This window comes from Cavenderia fasciculata, assembly GCF_000203815.1.
Source record: "Cavenderia fasciculata unplaced genomic scaffold Scf_Dfasci-G-b-205a01.r1-3, whole genome shotgun sequence".
NCBI lineage: Eukaryota > Evosea > Eumycetozoa > Acytosteliales > Cavenderiaceae > Cavenderia > Cavenderia fasciculata.
In genome coordinates, this window is record NW_004457737.1 from 728842 (window position 1) to 745702 (window position 16861).

The 16861-nt window shown below is 32.3% G+C and overlaps 10 protein-coding genes across 10 annotated transcripts; 6 read left to right on the forward strand and 4 right to left on the reverse strand.

Annotated features, from left to right (window-relative positions):
• Window positions 1-81: 81 nt before the first annotated feature.
• On the forward strand, window positions 82-761 carry srp14-2 (signal recognition particle 14 kDa subunit; the record flags this gene model as incomplete). The annotated part of the gene is made up of 3 exons (XM_004362550.1): window positions 82-178; window positions 388-491; window positions 618-761. The coding sequence occupies 3 exons, from the start codon at window positions 82-84 to the stop codon at window positions 759-761; spliced, it is 345 nt and encodes a 114-aa protein (XP_004362607.1).
• A 263-nt stretch (window positions 762-1024) lies between these two features.
• On the reverse strand, window positions 1025-2049 carry psmD8-2 (26S proteasome regulatory subunit S14; the record flags this gene model as incomplete). The annotated part of the gene is made up of 4 exons (XM_004362551.1): window positions 1025-1259; window positions 1329-1451; window positions 1539-1782; window positions 1863-2049. 4 exons carry the CDS (start codon window positions 2047-2049, stop codon window positions 1025-1027), a joined length of 789 nt encoding a protein of 262 aa, XP_004362608.1.
• Window positions 2050-2333: 284 nt separating this feature from the next.
• DFA_03002 (thioredoxin fold domain-containing protein) lies at window positions 2334-2955 on the forward strand (the record flags this gene model as incomplete). Its single annotated transcript, XM_004362552.1, has 4 exons — window positions 2334-2481; window positions 2586-2658; window positions 2730-2814; window positions 2875-2955. The coding sequence occupies 4 exons, from the start codon at window positions 2334-2336 to the stop codon at window positions 2953-2955; spliced, it is 387 nt and encodes a 128-aa protein (XP_004362609.1).
• Window positions 2956-3365: 410 nt separating this feature from the next.
• On the reverse strand, window positions 3366-4655 carry DFA_03003 (uncharacterized protein; the record flags this gene model as incomplete). Its single annotated transcript, XM_004362553.1, has 1 exon — window positions 3366-4655. The coding sequence occupies one exon, from the start codon at window positions 4653-4655 to the stop codon at window positions 3366-3368; it is 1290 nt and encodes a 429-aa protein (XP_004362610.1).
• A 133-nt stretch (window positions 4656-4788) lies between these two features.
• DFA_03004 (uncharacterized protein) lies at window positions 4789-5509 on the reverse strand (the record flags this gene model as incomplete). Its single annotated transcript, XM_004362554.1, has 2 exons — window positions 4789-5453; window positions 5488-5509. 2 exons carry the CDS (start codon window positions 5507-5509, stop codon window positions 4789-4791), a joined length of 687 nt encoding a protein of 228 aa, XP_004362611.1.
• Window positions 5510-6393: 884 nt separating this feature from the next.
• On the forward strand, window positions 6394-7734 carry DFA_03005 (uncharacterized protein; the record flags this gene model as incomplete). The annotated part of the gene is made up of 4 exons (XM_004362555.1): window positions 6394-7079; window positions 7153-7233; window positions 7304-7625; window positions 7660-7734. The coding sequence occupies 4 exons, from the start codon at window positions 6394-6396 to the stop codon at window positions 7732-7734; spliced, it is 1164 nt and encodes a 387-aa protein (XP_004362612.1).
• A 125-nt stretch (window positions 7735-7859) lies between these two features.
• Window positions 7860-9376, forward strand: DFA_03006 (uncharacterized protein; the record flags this gene model as incomplete). Its single annotated transcript, XM_004362556.1, has 2 exons — window positions 7860-8403; window positions 9372-9376. The coding sequence occupies 2 exons, from the start codon at window positions 7860-7862 to the stop codon at window positions 9374-9376; spliced, it is 549 nt and encodes a 182-aa protein (XP_004362613.1).
• Window positions 9377-9629: 253 nt separating this feature from the next.
• ldhA (D-lactate dehydrogenase) lies at window positions 9630-10928 on the forward strand (the record flags this gene model as incomplete). Its single annotated transcript, XM_004362557.1, has 4 exons — window positions 9630-9800; window positions 9838-10102; window positions 10183-10436; window positions 10542-10928. 4 exons carry the CDS (start codon window positions 9630-9632, stop codon window positions 10926-10928), a joined length of 1077 nt encoding a protein of 358 aa, XP_004362614.1.
• Window positions 10929-11897: 969 nt separating this feature from the next.
• DFA_03008 (uncharacterized protein) lies at window positions 11898-14958 on the forward strand (the record flags this gene model as incomplete). The annotated part of the gene is made up of 7 exons (XM_004362558.1): window positions 11898-12282; window positions 12356-12454; window positions 12492-13010; window positions 13053-13230; window positions 13507-14062; window positions 14238-14795; window positions 14929-14958. 7 exons carry the CDS (start codon window positions 11898-11900, stop codon window positions 14956-14958), a joined length of 2325 nt encoding a protein of 774 aa, XP_004362615.1.
• Window positions 14959-15044: 86 nt separating this feature from the next.
• On the reverse strand, window positions 15045-16794 carry DFA_03009 (putative protein serine/threonine kinase; the record flags this gene model as incomplete). Its single annotated transcript, XM_004362559.1, has 4 exons — window positions 15045-15213; window positions 15643-15905; window positions 15988-16464; window positions 16546-16794. The coding sequence occupies 4 exons, from the start codon at window positions 16792-16794 to the stop codon at window positions 15045-15047; spliced, it is 1158 nt and encodes a 385-aa protein (XP_004362616.1).
• Window positions 16795-16861: the final 67 nt, after the last annotated feature.

Consider the following 16861-nt stretch of genomic DNA (forward strand, 5'->3'; position numbering starts at 1 on the left):
AACTCCAAAAAAAACTTCATGAAGTTTCAAGTTAATAGCTTTCTAACTAATATATATATATAATACATAATATAATAAAAGATGGTATTATTAGATAATGAAGGATTCCTCGATCAATTACATAAGCTTTTTCAAGCTAAAGCAAAGAGTGGGAGTGTTTGGTATACAATGAAGAGATGTATGTGAATCAATAATCAATCACATTCGCATGCGATCATCAATCAACTCGATCAATCAATCACAGAACAGTCAAGTAGTTTAGTAACTATGAATGGATGATGATAGGTTAAAGAATGAATCAGTGATTGATTGAATATATGATTGCTTGAAAGAATGATTTTGAACTAAAACTCAAATCATTATTAACATTATTTATTCATATTCTAGATGTAGGAGGTATGGATGGTAAACTCATAAAAGGAGATAATAAAGAAGAAGAATCTAAATGTTTAATTCGTGCAACTGCTGGTAAAAAGACTATTTCAACTATTGTATGTGAAAATGAAGAACAACAATGCAATATACAATTTATTGTATCAATGTATATTGTCTCAATGTACATAATAAGATGTAGATCATATTAACTCTAGATATTATTATTATTACAACAACAATAGGTTTTAAAAGATAATCTATTATCATTCCAATCAAAGTTTAAAAATGTATTAATATTAAATTTGGATAATTTAAAGAGAGATAAACAACCAGAAGAACCAAAATCAAAGAATACTAAAAAGGCATTGCCAATGAAGAAGGCTTAATGAATAAAAATAGCAACAAATATATATAGATCCCAAAAAAAAAAAATAACTCCTCCTCTAAAACATAGAATCATTTTTAAGAATGGAATGGATCAATTAATATATTTATACGTGTATAATATACCACTGGAATACATATATTTAGATATAGAAATAGGAATATTTATTATTTTATAACATGGTTTGGTTGGGTTGGTTTGGTTTGGTTTGTTGTCGTTATTATTATTTATGATAGTATTATTATTATTATTGATTATTATTTTTTATACAATTCTTTCAAGTTCCTTTGCATAATGGAGAGTTTGAGCGATAAGTTGTTGTGATGGGATTTCAACAGAAGATGATCCAGATTGGAAAATAATTTTGTCACCTTGAACCTTCCATCCACGCTTGACAATAAAATCATTAAGTTGTTGTGGATTGAATTGAAGTAATTGTTGAGCTTCATTCAATGAAAGATATTTAAATGACTTTTCACTACAATTGGCAATATCCTCTCTATTAAATAAATAAATAAGAAATGGTTAGTTTATGTGTTTTTGTTTTTGTTTCTTCTTCTCAACATACTTCATAGAATCAGATAAAAGATCAATAAATACAAGATAATGTTCACTTGGTACTTGTGATCTTGACGAAAGTACCTTTTGATAACTACCTTCAGTAATTGATTTCTCTACTAATAATGGGTACCTAAAAAAAGAAAAAAGAAAAAGAAAATAATTATTAAGTGTCTCCTCTATCTATCTATTCATTCATCATCTAATCTATATTTCATACTTGATAAATGGATTATCCAACATAGAGTCTGGGATAATTTCAAGTTCAGCATGGAATCTTGGAGTGTTGTGAGTGGCCAACAACTTCATCAAATGTAAACCAATGATATTGTATTGCAAAGGAGATGGTTGAATATATTTTTGGAAATCGTAATAATATGGTGTCAACTGTGCATAGAATCGATCAAATGCCTTAATATCCTTTTGTTTAATACTATACAATGCTCCACATTCCAATATTTCTCCTACAATGATTAAAATAATTATTAGTCGCAGTTGATAGAGGTTGTGTGTCTTCTCCTTCTTCTTCTATGTGTTTACATACTAACTAATAAAGTTTCTTTTACGATTTGTTGATTATGATCTTTCTCTGTTGGTATGGAAGCTTGAATGATTGCAATCTTTAAGAGAACCAAAAGCTCATTGATTTTCTTGGTGTCTGTGCTTCCACCCTCTACAAGCTTCTTAAATTGTGTAAAGTTTGATTCGGTACTACTAAAATCTAAAGGCATCTTTTATCTTTCTATCTGTATATATATATATATATATATGTATGTTAAAAAAAATGATTAATTAAAAAAAAAACAAGTAAATGTGAAGATCACAACAAGCAAGAAAGGGTGAACTCTCACTCTCTCAATTTCTAAAATTTTTTAATTTAATTTTAATTTTAATCAGAGACCAATCAATCTTGTTCCTTCCTTCTCTTGATTTCATTTAGATGGTGTGTGCAAAAAAGATAATAATACAGATACTATACAAAACTATACCATACTATACTATACTATAAGATAGAATGAGTAAAACCATTATTGTTAGTGAAACAGGAGTATTCCATGATACTTTAAATAAGGTGTTGGCAGAGACTGCAAAGAAGATCTTTGTTACTTTTGTATCTACAAAGAATGCTGACGGTACTTTTTGGTGTCCAGATTGTCAAAGATGTACGTTGTTCCAGATATAGATAGATAGACATACATGTACTCTAGAGAGTGTTTAATTAATGACCATCATCATCATACTACTACATTCATACACAAAATTACAGCCGATCCAGTATTAAACAAGGTATTTAATGAAAATGGTTCAACTGTCATTGAATGTGTTATTCCAAGAGAAGGGTATGTACAGAGAGTATTAGATAAGCGATATAGTACTTTTGTTGGGATATTTATTGTTTATATTTATTTAGATACAAAGGTAATCCAGAACATCCATACAGAACTGATTCTCAAATTCAATTAAAATGTATTCCAACTTTAATTGCTTGGTCAAAGGTATGAAATATAGATATAACAGAAATGATGATGATGTTTATTAATTTATTGTTCAAATAGGATGGTCCAGCTGATCGTTTAATTGATGCCGATTGTGCCAACGAAGAGTTGGTTACCAAATTTATTAAATCACATCAATAAATATCATCTATCGATTATAATACGATGATGATAGACACAATAACAGAATTATTCTGTTTATTACTATTCCAAAAAAAAAAGATAATAAATAGGTAGAATAAGTATATTGAGAACCCAATTACATCTTCGAACGGGGTTGGGTTTTAAAAAGAAAAACAATACAGATATATGGTATTAAACATTACTTTAAATTTACATTTATTTAATATTTATGAATTAATTAATTATTTTGTTGTTGTTGGGTATTGATTTCCTCTGAACTTGTAATTATATGGCAGATTGGAGTCGTCGCCAAGAATGAGTGCGTTGAAGACGGGATCGAGTTCAACCGATTGAGAGAATCGAGGTATGTGGAACGTGGTTAAAAGGTTGAACTTTTCGACTTTTCCAGATTCTGTTGAGAGAATGGATCATCGTTGGTGAGAAAGTGTTACTTTGGATGGAATGATTGTCGAGTTGTCTATAACCATTCTACTTGCTATTTTACAGTTTAAAAGTGTCCGTCCAACTTGAACTCTGGTCCATATAATTTGATCACCACGAGATATATCACTTCTGACTTTTAGCTTACCACACTTGTCAAATTTTACCGAATCTGATTGTGTATGGAATATCACCTGTAATGTATTGATCGGTGATGACCATACCCAATTAATGATTTTGATTCGATATTTGACTGAATTTGGTGATACTTGAATATCCTCACCAAGAAATGAAGTGGTGTTGGTGTCTTGGTATTGACCAACTGTGACTTGTAATTGTGTGCGTTGATTGAACATTCTTGCATTAAATACTGATTCACCGGCAGATGTCTTCTCTTCCTCTTGCGTCCAAATGAGATTGTCAATTGATATTGTTTTAATGACCGATTTCTCATGATTGATTTCACGAATGAATTGTATACCAGTTGTGAAATTAACAATCACACCACTGATCGTTTGATCAGTTGAAAAAAGTGACATGCCGTTATCCCAAACGGTTGTGTTTAGTAACTGACTACGATTGACCAATGATGAACAATCCAATAGGGGTTCATGACCACTGTTACATTTGCATGTCCCAAACGTGGTATTGCAAATGCCATGTGACGAGCAATTGTTAAGACAATCTTTCGCAAGAGATACAACTTTGGTTGTAAGCATTCCACCAACTCCAATTTTAACAGTATAATTTAGATCGGTTGAATAAGGTTCAACACTACCCAATGAACAAGTAATTTGTTGATAGTTGTTTTCAATAAACATTGGTGATTTACATTGACTTCCTTGAATGCTTATCAAAACATATGAACTATCTTTTCCAAAATGATTACCGTTGATTGTAACCTGTGATGCTTGTCCAGGTATAATACTAGTAATATTGTCAATCATCGGTGCATCTGTTATATTAAATGCAATTAATGGGGTATAATAACTAATATTTTCGATCTCTGATGGCACTACCATTCTATCATTAATATTATATAGAATATTATTTGGTTGATCCATATTTGAAATATTACCAGAATAATACAAAGAAGATAGTGATCCTTTGAGTGGACCATTATTTCTTGTAAAGCTATTATTATTACTGTTGTATGAGACACCCTGCCAAAATCTAAATTTAGGGTAGTCTTTGATATTCAATGATCGACTAAAACAATGATACATTTCTTGTGATTCTATTGCACCAATATATGGAGCATTTGGTGTTGCTCCCATTTTTACCTTGTCAATCATTACTTGATTGACTGTTTCATAGTCTCCACCAAATAGAATGGTTGAATAGAATCTATTGGCACATACATACTATTGAAAAAGGGTATTGCATTAGAATTATTAGTAATATTATTATTTAATCATTATACATACAAATATAAGGTTTATAGGTTTGAGTATAAACATCATCAACTGATCTTGAAATGGGAAGTAGTTTGGTACCTTTAGCAAGAGATGATTCGAGTTTACAAAAAATCTGATTTGACGAAACAAAAGTAATATGACATGGTACATTAGATGTTGAGACACTGACAGCTACCGTATTATTGGTGTTATGACCAAAGTTATCACCAATCAGTGTAACCAATCCATTGGCAGTGAATGATGGATAGACAGCTTTGATAAATGGTGGATATGGTTGCCATGCATAGTGTGTTGAGTTGACTCCACTAGCATCTTGAACAGTGACATTATGAAATCCAGATAGACGTGGAACAGTACAAGTGACTGATGTTCCTTGTTTTGATGTTATTTGACATGATTTTGAGAGTTGTTTGGATGGATTGGAAAATGTAATGTTGATTGTTTGTATGTTGAATTGTGATAGATTGTTGATTGTTATTGATCCTCCATTTGTACCTATTGATGGAACATATACTTCTGAGATTGGTTGTATTTCACATATTGCGCCTGCGACATCATTAGCACCAACATAAATAAAATTCCAAGTCGGTCCTCTGATGTAAATAAATTGCTCCTCAGGAGTTAAAGATGGTTCACCTGCATCGAATGGACAATATCCTTTAATAAAACAAAAATAATTAAACAGACATACCCCAACATTGACCAGAATACATATTAAATAGAGGTTTGATTTGATTGTGGTCCAGTTGAATAGGAATAACTGCCATTCCCTTCGATGTCTTTACCAGATACCCATATTGTTGTTCGATTGGTATTAATAAAATCCCATTCTTGTTTTGAATCAATTGTGGGCAAGATATGATCTAAATGTACTGTTTCCGAACTTATAAACTACTATTAAATGTGACATATTGTGATGTATTATTTATCTATTATTATTATCTCTCTTTTACTTTATGAGTGCCAAACTATACAGTTTATCACTCCTTTAAATGATGTCACTTTTGGCGACAGTTGGTTGACTAAACATCATTTTGAGTGATTCCCATCCCATCTATTGACCGATCGATGCCAACAATCAATCAATCAATCAACCAAAGCCAATTTCTTTGAGTCCAAAAAATGGCAGTCAGCACCACGCCATAGCTATGCATCGACAGACACAAACCACCGACCGATCGATATAAATCACTATATTATTTCGGTTGCTTGTTGTTGTTTGGCTTTGGTATATATAAATAATCTCGCATACATCCTATCCTCTCTCTCTCAGTCGTTATTTTATAATATTACTTGTTTTGGGTAAATATGTTGTTGTGGTTGTTGAAGGGAAGGTATGATCGGCTATTATATTATTATTGTAGGTTGTTGGGGGTTTGGTGGTGTCTATGTTATATCATTGATTGATGTCTCAACTGTACATTGTTCTATCTATCATTATATATAAATAAGAATGGTCTCTCGTCTATAAAAAAAATGGTTTGTTGGGTGTATTTGTTTTTTGGTAAGCCAATACCTCCAACATCTACAAGATATCTATCTAATCTCATCCACAAAGATAAGAAGAAGAGTAGCGTTAAATATAGTACAGTATAGAATGGAAGACGATGGAGATGTAATGATACATGATATCGATAATGACACTAGTAGTACATCAACAACAACAAAGAAAGATAGCAATGAAAATGACAATGACAATAATGATGTAGTCATTGTTGAAAGAGATAATAATAATAATAAACCAACTACAGATACTAGTACCAGTACAACAACTACAACTACAACATCACAACCAAAGACACCAAGACGAATAAAAGAAGATGATGAGGATGACGTTACAATAGTAGATAACATCGAGTTGGGCGGCGGCGGTGGCGGTGGTGAACATCAACATCCTCAACATTTAAACTTACAATCACCTGCATCACCAAGATCATTGAGTAATGATGACATTATAGAATATTCAACCAAGTCACTTGTATCTTTACTACTTGTTAATTGTATAACAAAAGTACAACAATATAAAAAACAACAACAACTAATTAATAATAATAATAACAGCGCAACAGAGAATGGTGATACAAGTACATTGTCTTCATCATCAAATACAAATACATCAAGTATTGAATGGAATATAGTATATGAATTGTACATTCAACAAGCCAAATATCTAAATCAAGTGTCACCCTATCATATAAGTGATGGTCAATTACAAATCATTCATTCTTCTACAACCTGTAAACAATATTATACTAAATTGGTATCAATCTATAAAGATGAAGAGTAAATATAAATATATATATCAAAGAAACAAACAAAAAGATTAGTTATTAATACAAATATTTAAATATTTTAGAAACTTGGAATCAATAATAAGGAAATCAATTATTGATAATTTAAAGATATCTATTAATCAATCAACTTTGGATGATATATCGTATGTAATATATAATATATAATAATATTATTATTTGGTTACTTACTTTTGTTTGTTTGTTTACTTTTAGGAAACTTAAAAATGAAATCAAAATATTAAATGAAGAGATTATAACATTGGAAGACGATAATGAAAAGGAGAGGGAAAGGGAGAGGGAGAGAGAAAAGGAGACAATGACACCATTCAGTCCACCTCAACAACAAACCAATGTAAATGCAATCAATGTAGATGATGATGTGACGACATCAACCACTTCAATAACAACAACCAAATCATCGTCGTCAGTACCACCATCACCAATAATAAATAGTGATGTAGATGATGAAGCTTCTAGAAAAAAGGAAGAGGAGGTTGCACGAGCTAAAAAGGCTGTTATGCAATCACTACAAAAGGTTTGGAAATCAATCAATTCGCACAAGTATTCAGAGGTGTTTCGTCATCCCATCACTCGAGATGAAGCACCCGACTATGACAGGATTATCAAGCATCGAATGGACCTAACAACACTGAAAAAGAATTTGGACAAGGACACGATATACCAGACGTGTGCTGATTTTAATGTTGACCTCCAACTAATCTTTTCCAATGCCATGGAGTATAATGAGCAAGGGTCAGAGGTATATAGTATGGCACAGACACTTAAAAAGTTTGCAGACAAGGAGATGGAGATTGTTTTGACCACCGAGTTGATGATGTCTAATCCTCAGGGCACTACCACACGTCACCGTGCAAATACATCGACTCAGTCAACCCCACTTCCATCACCGTCGGTAAGAGGACGCAACAAGACCAAGTCCAAAGAGCCATTATCGCCAGGTTCGAGTAGCACCCCTAATATGACACCTATCCTAACCGAAGAAAAGGACCTGTTTACAGATGATGGGACTGCATCACCATCCAACAACGCTGCACAGTCACCATCGGCATCACCACTCTCATCATCCTCTTCGTCTTCATCTACTACTGGTGGTGGAAAAGAGGAAAAGGACAAAGAGAAAGCCAGCACCAGCACCACAACAACAACAACGCCAACAACTAGAAGATCGACTAGACTAAGTAAAGCATCAGCAGCAGCAGCAGCAGCAACTATTCCACAAGAAATGAAAAAGGTTTCAAAGAGACAAAAAACATCTAAAAGTGAAGAGAAAACTACTTTATCTTCTGATGAAAGTTAAATTGAAAGATAGATTAATAATAAATCAATCCTAAAATGATAAATACCTTTTTGTTTCTTTAGAATTATTATTATTCTTTTTCTTTTTTGTTGTGATCGATACGTTATCAGGCACTACCTAGGGTATGGTGTACACACTTTGTAGTAAATGGTGTACACTATATAAATAGCTCTATACCATAGGTAGTGCCTGATGTAGTAGACAGGTCGTGACACTAAATGCAAGTACTCGAGTTTTCCAAAGTCATTTCTAGTACCATTTAACTAGGCATGTCTTGAATACCACTGTTTGTACTTGTTTGATAGGTAGTCAGCCATTACTAGGCGAGACCAGTGGAAAAAAGAGTTAGAGTATCAGATACAGATGTCTTGTTGTAGTGGTCCCAGATGTTAATTGACGAGGTTCCATGTGACTCGCTTGTTTGACTGAATCTAGTTGTGACATTTAAATGAAGATATTGTTACAATATAATAGTGATAAAATAGTAATTTTATAGAAACAGTATGTATAGATTGAATTAGTTTACTGAATACTGTTTAACTTGGTTCTCTTTTAAAGATATCTTTTTTTATTAAATAAATAACTATCTCCTATCAATGAATCCATTCTCTACCTTGTTCGACGTACTTCAGGAATACGTAGTACAATTTCAACAAAGGAGATAACAGAACAACAGGAAAATTGGTATCAATAAGATACAACCAATGATCACAGTATTAGCCTCTAGTTTCGTTTGCCCTACTAACAAATTTCCTAACCTACCTCTGGTTTCAAACCTTATAAAAGGTCTCTTGATCTTTCCTCTACTCTATCTATCTCGTATCTGATATCTTTATAAGTTATTTAAATAGTATCTTATCTTTTGTTGTAACTGTATTTATCTGTTCTCAAGGTCAAACAACAAACTAAAATCAACTCTCCCAAAAAAGGATAATTTTAGAGATCATCACTTTTTTTCTTTAGATTAAATAATTTAATATATTTTGTGGTACCCTAAGTAGAAAATGTGGGAAGTGTGATGAAGAGGTAAACACACACGCTACGGTGTGTCACACTGACCACTCTACTGCTTTTGTTCATAAACCATTCATAGCAATAGAGTGCATCAAATACAAATTTCTACATACTATTTATTTGTTTCAAATTTACCTATACCAATATTATTATCACTATTACTATTACTATTACTATTACCATACTTTAGACAACAATTAGAACAGAATGAAATTAGCTATCTTTTCAAACAAAGGTTATTGGGTTGATCATTTTAACAAGGTCAAGATTCCATGTGAACATCAATTCTTTGACTCCAAGTTAAACAAGGAGACTGTATGTCATACTAGTGCAAGCAGCTGCCACAAACTAATACTATTACTATTTTTAATTAACTTTGTATTTTTTTAATCTTTTATTTTATTTCAAATAATAGGCAATGGTAGCAAAGGGATATGATGCAGTTTGTATCTTTGTCAATGACATTATTTGTTCTGAAACATTGACCATTCTCAAAGAAGGAGGTACCAAATTGATTTTATTGCGTTGTGCCGGTTTCAACAATGTCGACCTGGAAGCTGCCAAGAAATGTGGTATCACTTGTCTAAGAGTTCCAAGATACTCTCCAAACGCTGTAGCTGAATATGCTGCTGCTCTCATGATGACTTTAAATAGAAAGATTCATAAAGCTTATAATAGAGGTAAAACAAACCAACAAACAAACAAACAAATCAAAAAGATATAATATTAATATTATTTAATTAATTTAATATTATAATAGTAAGAGAAGGTAATTTCTCATTAGAATCACTTGAAGGATTTGATTTCTTTGGAAAGACTGTTGGAGTATTTGGTACTGGAAAGATTGGTGAATTGCTTTGTAATATTCTTGTTGGTTTTGGTTGCAAGATCATTGCCTATGACGTCGTTGAAAATGAAGCTTGTAAAAAGATTGGTGTTAAATACATGTCTCAAGAAGAAGTATTTAGACAATCTGATATCATTTCTCTTCATACTCCATTATTAAAGGATACTGTAAATATATTAAAAAACAAACAAATACAAATAATAATAATTATAATTCCCCAAGTTAAACAAATAATTAATATTAATTCTTTTTTCTATTTTTCTATTTTCTAGAAACATATGATTAATGATAAAACCATTTCATTAATGAAAGATGGAGTCATGTTGATTAATACGTCAAGAGGTGCATTGATTGATACCAAGGCAGTGATCAATGGATTAAAGTCGAAAAAGATTGGGTATTTGGGAATCGATGTCTATGAGAATGAAGGAGGTCTCTACTTTGACGACAATAGCGGTCAAATCATGATGGACGATACATTGGCTCGTTTGATGACCTTCCCCAACGTTCTCATCACTGGTCACCAGGCTTGGTTCACTCAACAGGCCCTCGACGCCATCTGCCAGGTCACCATGAAAAACCTTAATGATTTTAAGAATGGTACCATTGACAAGGGTAATCTTGTTGAATATGAACCATCTGGTTGTGCTGCCAAATAAATAAAGAAACAAAGGTACCAACTCAAACAAACCCTTTTGTTATTAATAAATAAATAAAAAATCAATAAATCAAAGGAAAAAAAACACCAAAACATAGGTAACTCCTTTTTATATTGATCAATGAGGGGATAGCGAGAGAGAAACAAACTATTAAAACACAACAACAACAACAACAACAACAACAACAATGACATGGCTATAGTAAAATGATTAAAATTTTAAAATAATTCTCAGACTACACCTATCCTCATTCTACGTCTTCTCATCAATGATATTGAGACATCAAACCTTCAATGTGACTGATTGATCAATCATTGAACCCCAAAAGGAGACAACAGCAACAAAGACATCAATCAATGATTTCATTAAACACCTACAAATAGAAATCTTGCTTGGAGTATCAACATCACAGACACGACCAAACCCCCCAACAACCTACAATAATAATAATAATAATAGCCGATCATTTCAACAACCACAACAACAATATATATATATAGAGAGAGAGAGGATAGGATGTAGGCGAGATTATGATGTCAACAAACAAAAGAACAACTTGACCATCACATTCTCTCTCGTTGGTAGTTCAACTGTCTAATCATGACCACCACCAACACACAAACATATATATATATACCCAAAGCCAAAGCAACATAAACCAAACAACCGAAATAATATAGTAATTTATATCGATCAGTCGGTGGTATGTGTCTGTCGATGCACAGCTATGGCGTGGGCTGACTGCCATTTTTGACTCAAAGAAATTGGCTTTGGTTGATTGATTGATTGATCGATCGATTGTTGGCATCGATCGGTCAATAGATGGGATGGGAATCACTCAAAATGATGTTTAGTCAACCAACTGTCGCCAAAAGTGACATCATTTAAAAGGAGTGATAAAGTGTATAGTTTGTCATTCATAAAGTAAAAGAGAGAGATAATAATAATAGATAAATAATACATCACAATATGTCACATTTAATAGTAATAGTAACAGCTGCTTTAATGCTTTTATTGTTGAATATTACTTCCATTCATTGTGAAAAAGACCCGAATACATTTGATTGGCCAACTTCAGAAGGAGGGAATGGTCACACATACAAAGGATTACTTTTGGCTACTCCTTCAATCAAAGAGGTGATTCACCTATGTGAAAGTGCCAAAAGCAGTACATTTAAATCGTATGTTGTCACACTTGAATCAAAACAAGAATGGGATTTTATTAAAACCCATTGGTTACAACCAATGATATGGGTCTCTGGTAAAGACATCAGAGGCAATGGGAATTATTCCTATTCAAGTGGACCAGGAACCAATCAACCACTATTTAATATGTATACTGGTCAATGTTGGGGTATGTCTATTTAATAGTATCTATCAACTCTTTATAAAATTAATTGTATTAATTATTTTTATTTTTATTATAGGATATTGTCCATTCCAAGCAGGTGAACCATCTTTAACTCCTGCTGAAGATCAATATATTTACATCAGAAGACCGACTTGGAATTTTAATAATGATGATGGTTATAATGATCAAGTTTATGCAGCAATATGAATTAGAACCAATTTCAGAGGTATATGTTCCATCAATCGGTACAAATGGAGGATCAATAACAATCAACAATCTATCACAATTCAACATACAAACAATCAACATTACATTTTCCAACCCATCCAAACAACTCTCAAAATCATGTCAAATAACATCAAAACAAGGAACATCAGTCACTTGTACTGTTCCACGTCTATCTGGATTTCATAATGTCACTGTTCAAGATGCTAGTGGAGTCAACTCAACACACTATGCATGGCAACCATATCCACCATTTATCAAAGCTGTCTATCCATCATTCACTGCCAATGGATTGGTTACACTGATTGGTGATAACTTTGGTGATAACAGTAATAATATAGTATCTGTTAATGTTTCAACATCTAATATTACTTGTAATATTATGTCTGTATCATCAAATCAGATTTTTTGTAAACTCGTATCATCTCTTAATGCAACTACCAAACTACTTCCCATTTCAATTTCAATTGATGATGTTTATACCCGAACCCATAAACCCTATATTTGTATGTATATATAAATGATTAAATAATATTATTATTTTATAGTTTGTGATTTAATTCTAATGCAATACTCTATTTTCAATATAGTCTGTGCCAATAGATTCCATTCAACCATTCTATTTGGTGGAGAATACGAAAAAGTCAATGGATTGATGATTGGCAACATCAAAATTGGTGCAACTCCAAATGCTCCATATATTGGTGCAATAGAATCACAAGAAATGTATCATTGTTTGAATCGATCATTGAATATCATTGACTACCCTGACTTTAGATTTTGGCAAGGTGTATCATACAACAGTAATAATAACAGTTTTACAAGAAATAATGGCCCTTTCAAAGGGACACCATCTCAATACTTCAAATGTTACACCATCAAATAATATTCTATATGATATTTATGGTGGGACGATTTCATCCGACATTGAAAATGTTAGCTATTGCACACCATTAATTGCATTTAATATAACCGATTCACCGATGATTGACAATATACTAGTATCATACCTGGACAAGCATCACAGGTTACAATCAACGGTAATCATTTTGGAAAAGATAGTTCATATGTTTTGATAAGCATTCAAGGAAGTCAATGTAAATCACCAATGTTTATTGAAAACAACTATCAACAAATTACTTGTTCATTGGGTAGTGTTGAACCTTATTCAACCGATCTAAATTATACTGTTAAAATTGGAGTTGGTGGAATGCTTACAACCAAAGTTGTATCTCTTGCAAAAGAGTGTCTTAACAATTGCTCGGCACATGGCATTTGCAACCAAACATTTGGGACATGCAAATGTAACAGTGGTCATGAACCCCTATTGGATTGTTCATCATTGGTCAATCGTAGTCAGTTACTAAACACAACCGTTTGGGATAACGGCATGTCACTTTTTTCAACTGATCAAACGATCAGTGGTGTGATTGTTAATTTCACAACTGGCATACAATTCATTCGTGAAATCAATCACGATAAATCAATAATTAAAACAATATCCATAGATAATGTCGTGTGGACGCAAGAGGAGGAGAAGACATCAGCCGGTGACTTGGTATTTAATGCAAGAATGTTCAATCAACGCACAATTACAAGTCACAGTTGGTCAATACCAAGACACCAACACCACTTCATTTCTTGGTGAGGATATTCAAGTATCACCAAATTCAGTCAAATATCGAATCAAAATCACCAATTGGGTATGGTCATCACCGATCAATACATTACAGGTGATATTCCACACACAATCAGATTCGGTAGAATTTGACAAGTGTGGTAAGCTAAAAGTCAGAAGTGATATATCTCGTGGTGATCAGATTATATGGACCAGAGTTCAAGTTGGACGGACACTTTTAAACTGTAAAATAGCAAGTAGAATGGTTATAGACAACTCGACAATCATTCCATCCAAAGTAACACTTCTCACAAACGATGATCCAATCTCTCAACAAATCTGGAAAAATCGAAAATTCAACCTTTTAACCACGTTCCACATACCTCGATTCTCTCAATCGGTTGAACTCGATCCCGTCTTCAACGCACTCATTCTTGGCGATGACTCCAATCTGCCATATGAGTGCACTGAAGAGACATCTGACCGATGGACATTTATCATAGTCGCTGTTGTCTTATCGGCTGCACTACTCTCTATCATAGTAGTAGTGTTAGTCATTGTATTCATAAAGCGACCACCAACAAACAGACCACCAAATAGAGAAGCCCCCATAGAAATGGATATAATTACAAGTTCAGAGGAAATCAATACCCAACAACAACAAAATAATAATGTATATTAGTATTAATAATATGTGCCTAATTAATAATAATAGTTAAATAAAAATAAAACCATGTTTTCATCAATTGTACAATTGATACTACTATTATTAGTCTAAAGAAAAAAAATAAAAAGTAATCCTTTAGTATGATTTGAGGATTCTCAAAGAAGAATAGAATTGGGTAGATGAATCAAAGTGGAAAAAAAAGATATTAATCTCTTTATTTTATGCCTTTATCATTGCAGGGTTTGGTCGGATTGCTTATTGTCCTCCAATTGAGAATGATGATTTATCTGTTGGGTTTGATGGTGCTGGAGTATAGGGTGGTGTCTCGATTCGGTCTGATATCTTTTGCCAATCAACGCCCTCAAAAAATGGGTGTTTCTTTATAGCTCCGGAATCAATTCTTTTTCTTTCTGGTGCAATTAAACTAAAATAATAGGAAATATAATTAGTATTTGTAAATCAAAAAAAAAGTCTTTCTTTAAGGTGTAAATTAAATAATTAATGGAATGAGAGTGGAAATGAATGAATGGTAAAAATAATTGATAGAGTAGATATGAATGAAATGAGAAATGAAATGAAATGGAATGGAAGGAATGATAGGATAGATAAGAAGTAGCAAAAAAAATGTTTGATCTTTAAAAATTATAATATTTTTGGAAAATAATAATAATTTAAACAAAAAAACATATTATATAGTTATATATAAATTATATATTAAATAGATATATATGGATAAATATATATAAATAGGATATATAAAAAATAATAAGAAATATAATATATACTATGTGATGTGTTTCCACAAGACAGTGAGTGGGTGTTTTTTTTGTTTGTTTTACAAAAAGATCCATACTCTCTAATTAAAGATTCTGCTACTTTTGAAATTGGTTGTTGGCTTTTGGAAATGGCAGTGTTTAAAAGTCCTCTCCAATTGCCAATGTTTTCTCTAATCTTTTGTTCGGTGGTGTCTGGCGATTCTACAAAAAGGGCTTGGCCGGCTACCAATTCGTAAAGGATAGCTCCCAATGACCAATAATCGCATAATTTGGAATAAACAATTCCTTGTACAACTTCGACTGCCATATACTGTGGTGTACCAATATAAGATGTATATGACTAAATAGATAATATAGGGTAAATTAGTAAATGAATTATGAAATGTGAATGGTTGTGATATTGATTGATTGTTGTTACATACACAATTGGGGTTTCTTAAAAATGAAGTAAAATTGGGTGGAGTATTATTGTTGATGGTTGCAGCCAAACCACTAAAACCGTTTGGACCACTACTGCTACCACTTCCGATGCTAGGGGGAGAGGAGCTAACGATTTGTTTGGAACTACCAAAATCGCATAATACAAGATGACCATCCTTGTCGATCATAAGATTCTCTGGTTTGACGTCACGATGAAGGAAACCAAGATTGTGAAAGTTTTCTATACAGACGACGAGTTCAGCCATGTAAAACTTGATCTCCTCGAGTTGGAATGGGTTATTGTCACACATACGTTTGTAACAATAACTGTTAAAGTCACCTCCTGAAATATACTCCATCACTAAATTGAATGATGTATCATCTTGATCCAAAAAGGCATAATATAATTTTGGTGCTCTTTTACTATTCTTATTACTACATATTATCATTGCATCTCTTTCTCTTTTTGCTCTTTTTTTCTACAAAACAAAAAAAATTAATATTAATATATATTATTATTTGGAAATATATATTTCTTTTTCTTTTTGTTTTACACTTACAATTAATTCTGGATCAGATGATAAATTGTACAATATTTTTTTGAGTGCATATATAGATTGAGTTGATTTTTCTTTTACAATAAATACTTCACCAAAGGAACCACTACCAATGGTTGAAATGATTTCGAAATCGGTGATGTTTGGAATCTTGTCATGACAACCTTGATGATGATAATTGAAATCCTCTTCTGAAAGTTCACTTGGAACATTGATTCTATTAGCAAATGATGGAATGTTGATTGGTTCCATTGATGTTTGTTTTTCACAAAAAAAAAATTGATTTTAAAAAAATGGTTTCTCTTTTTTTCTTGTTTTG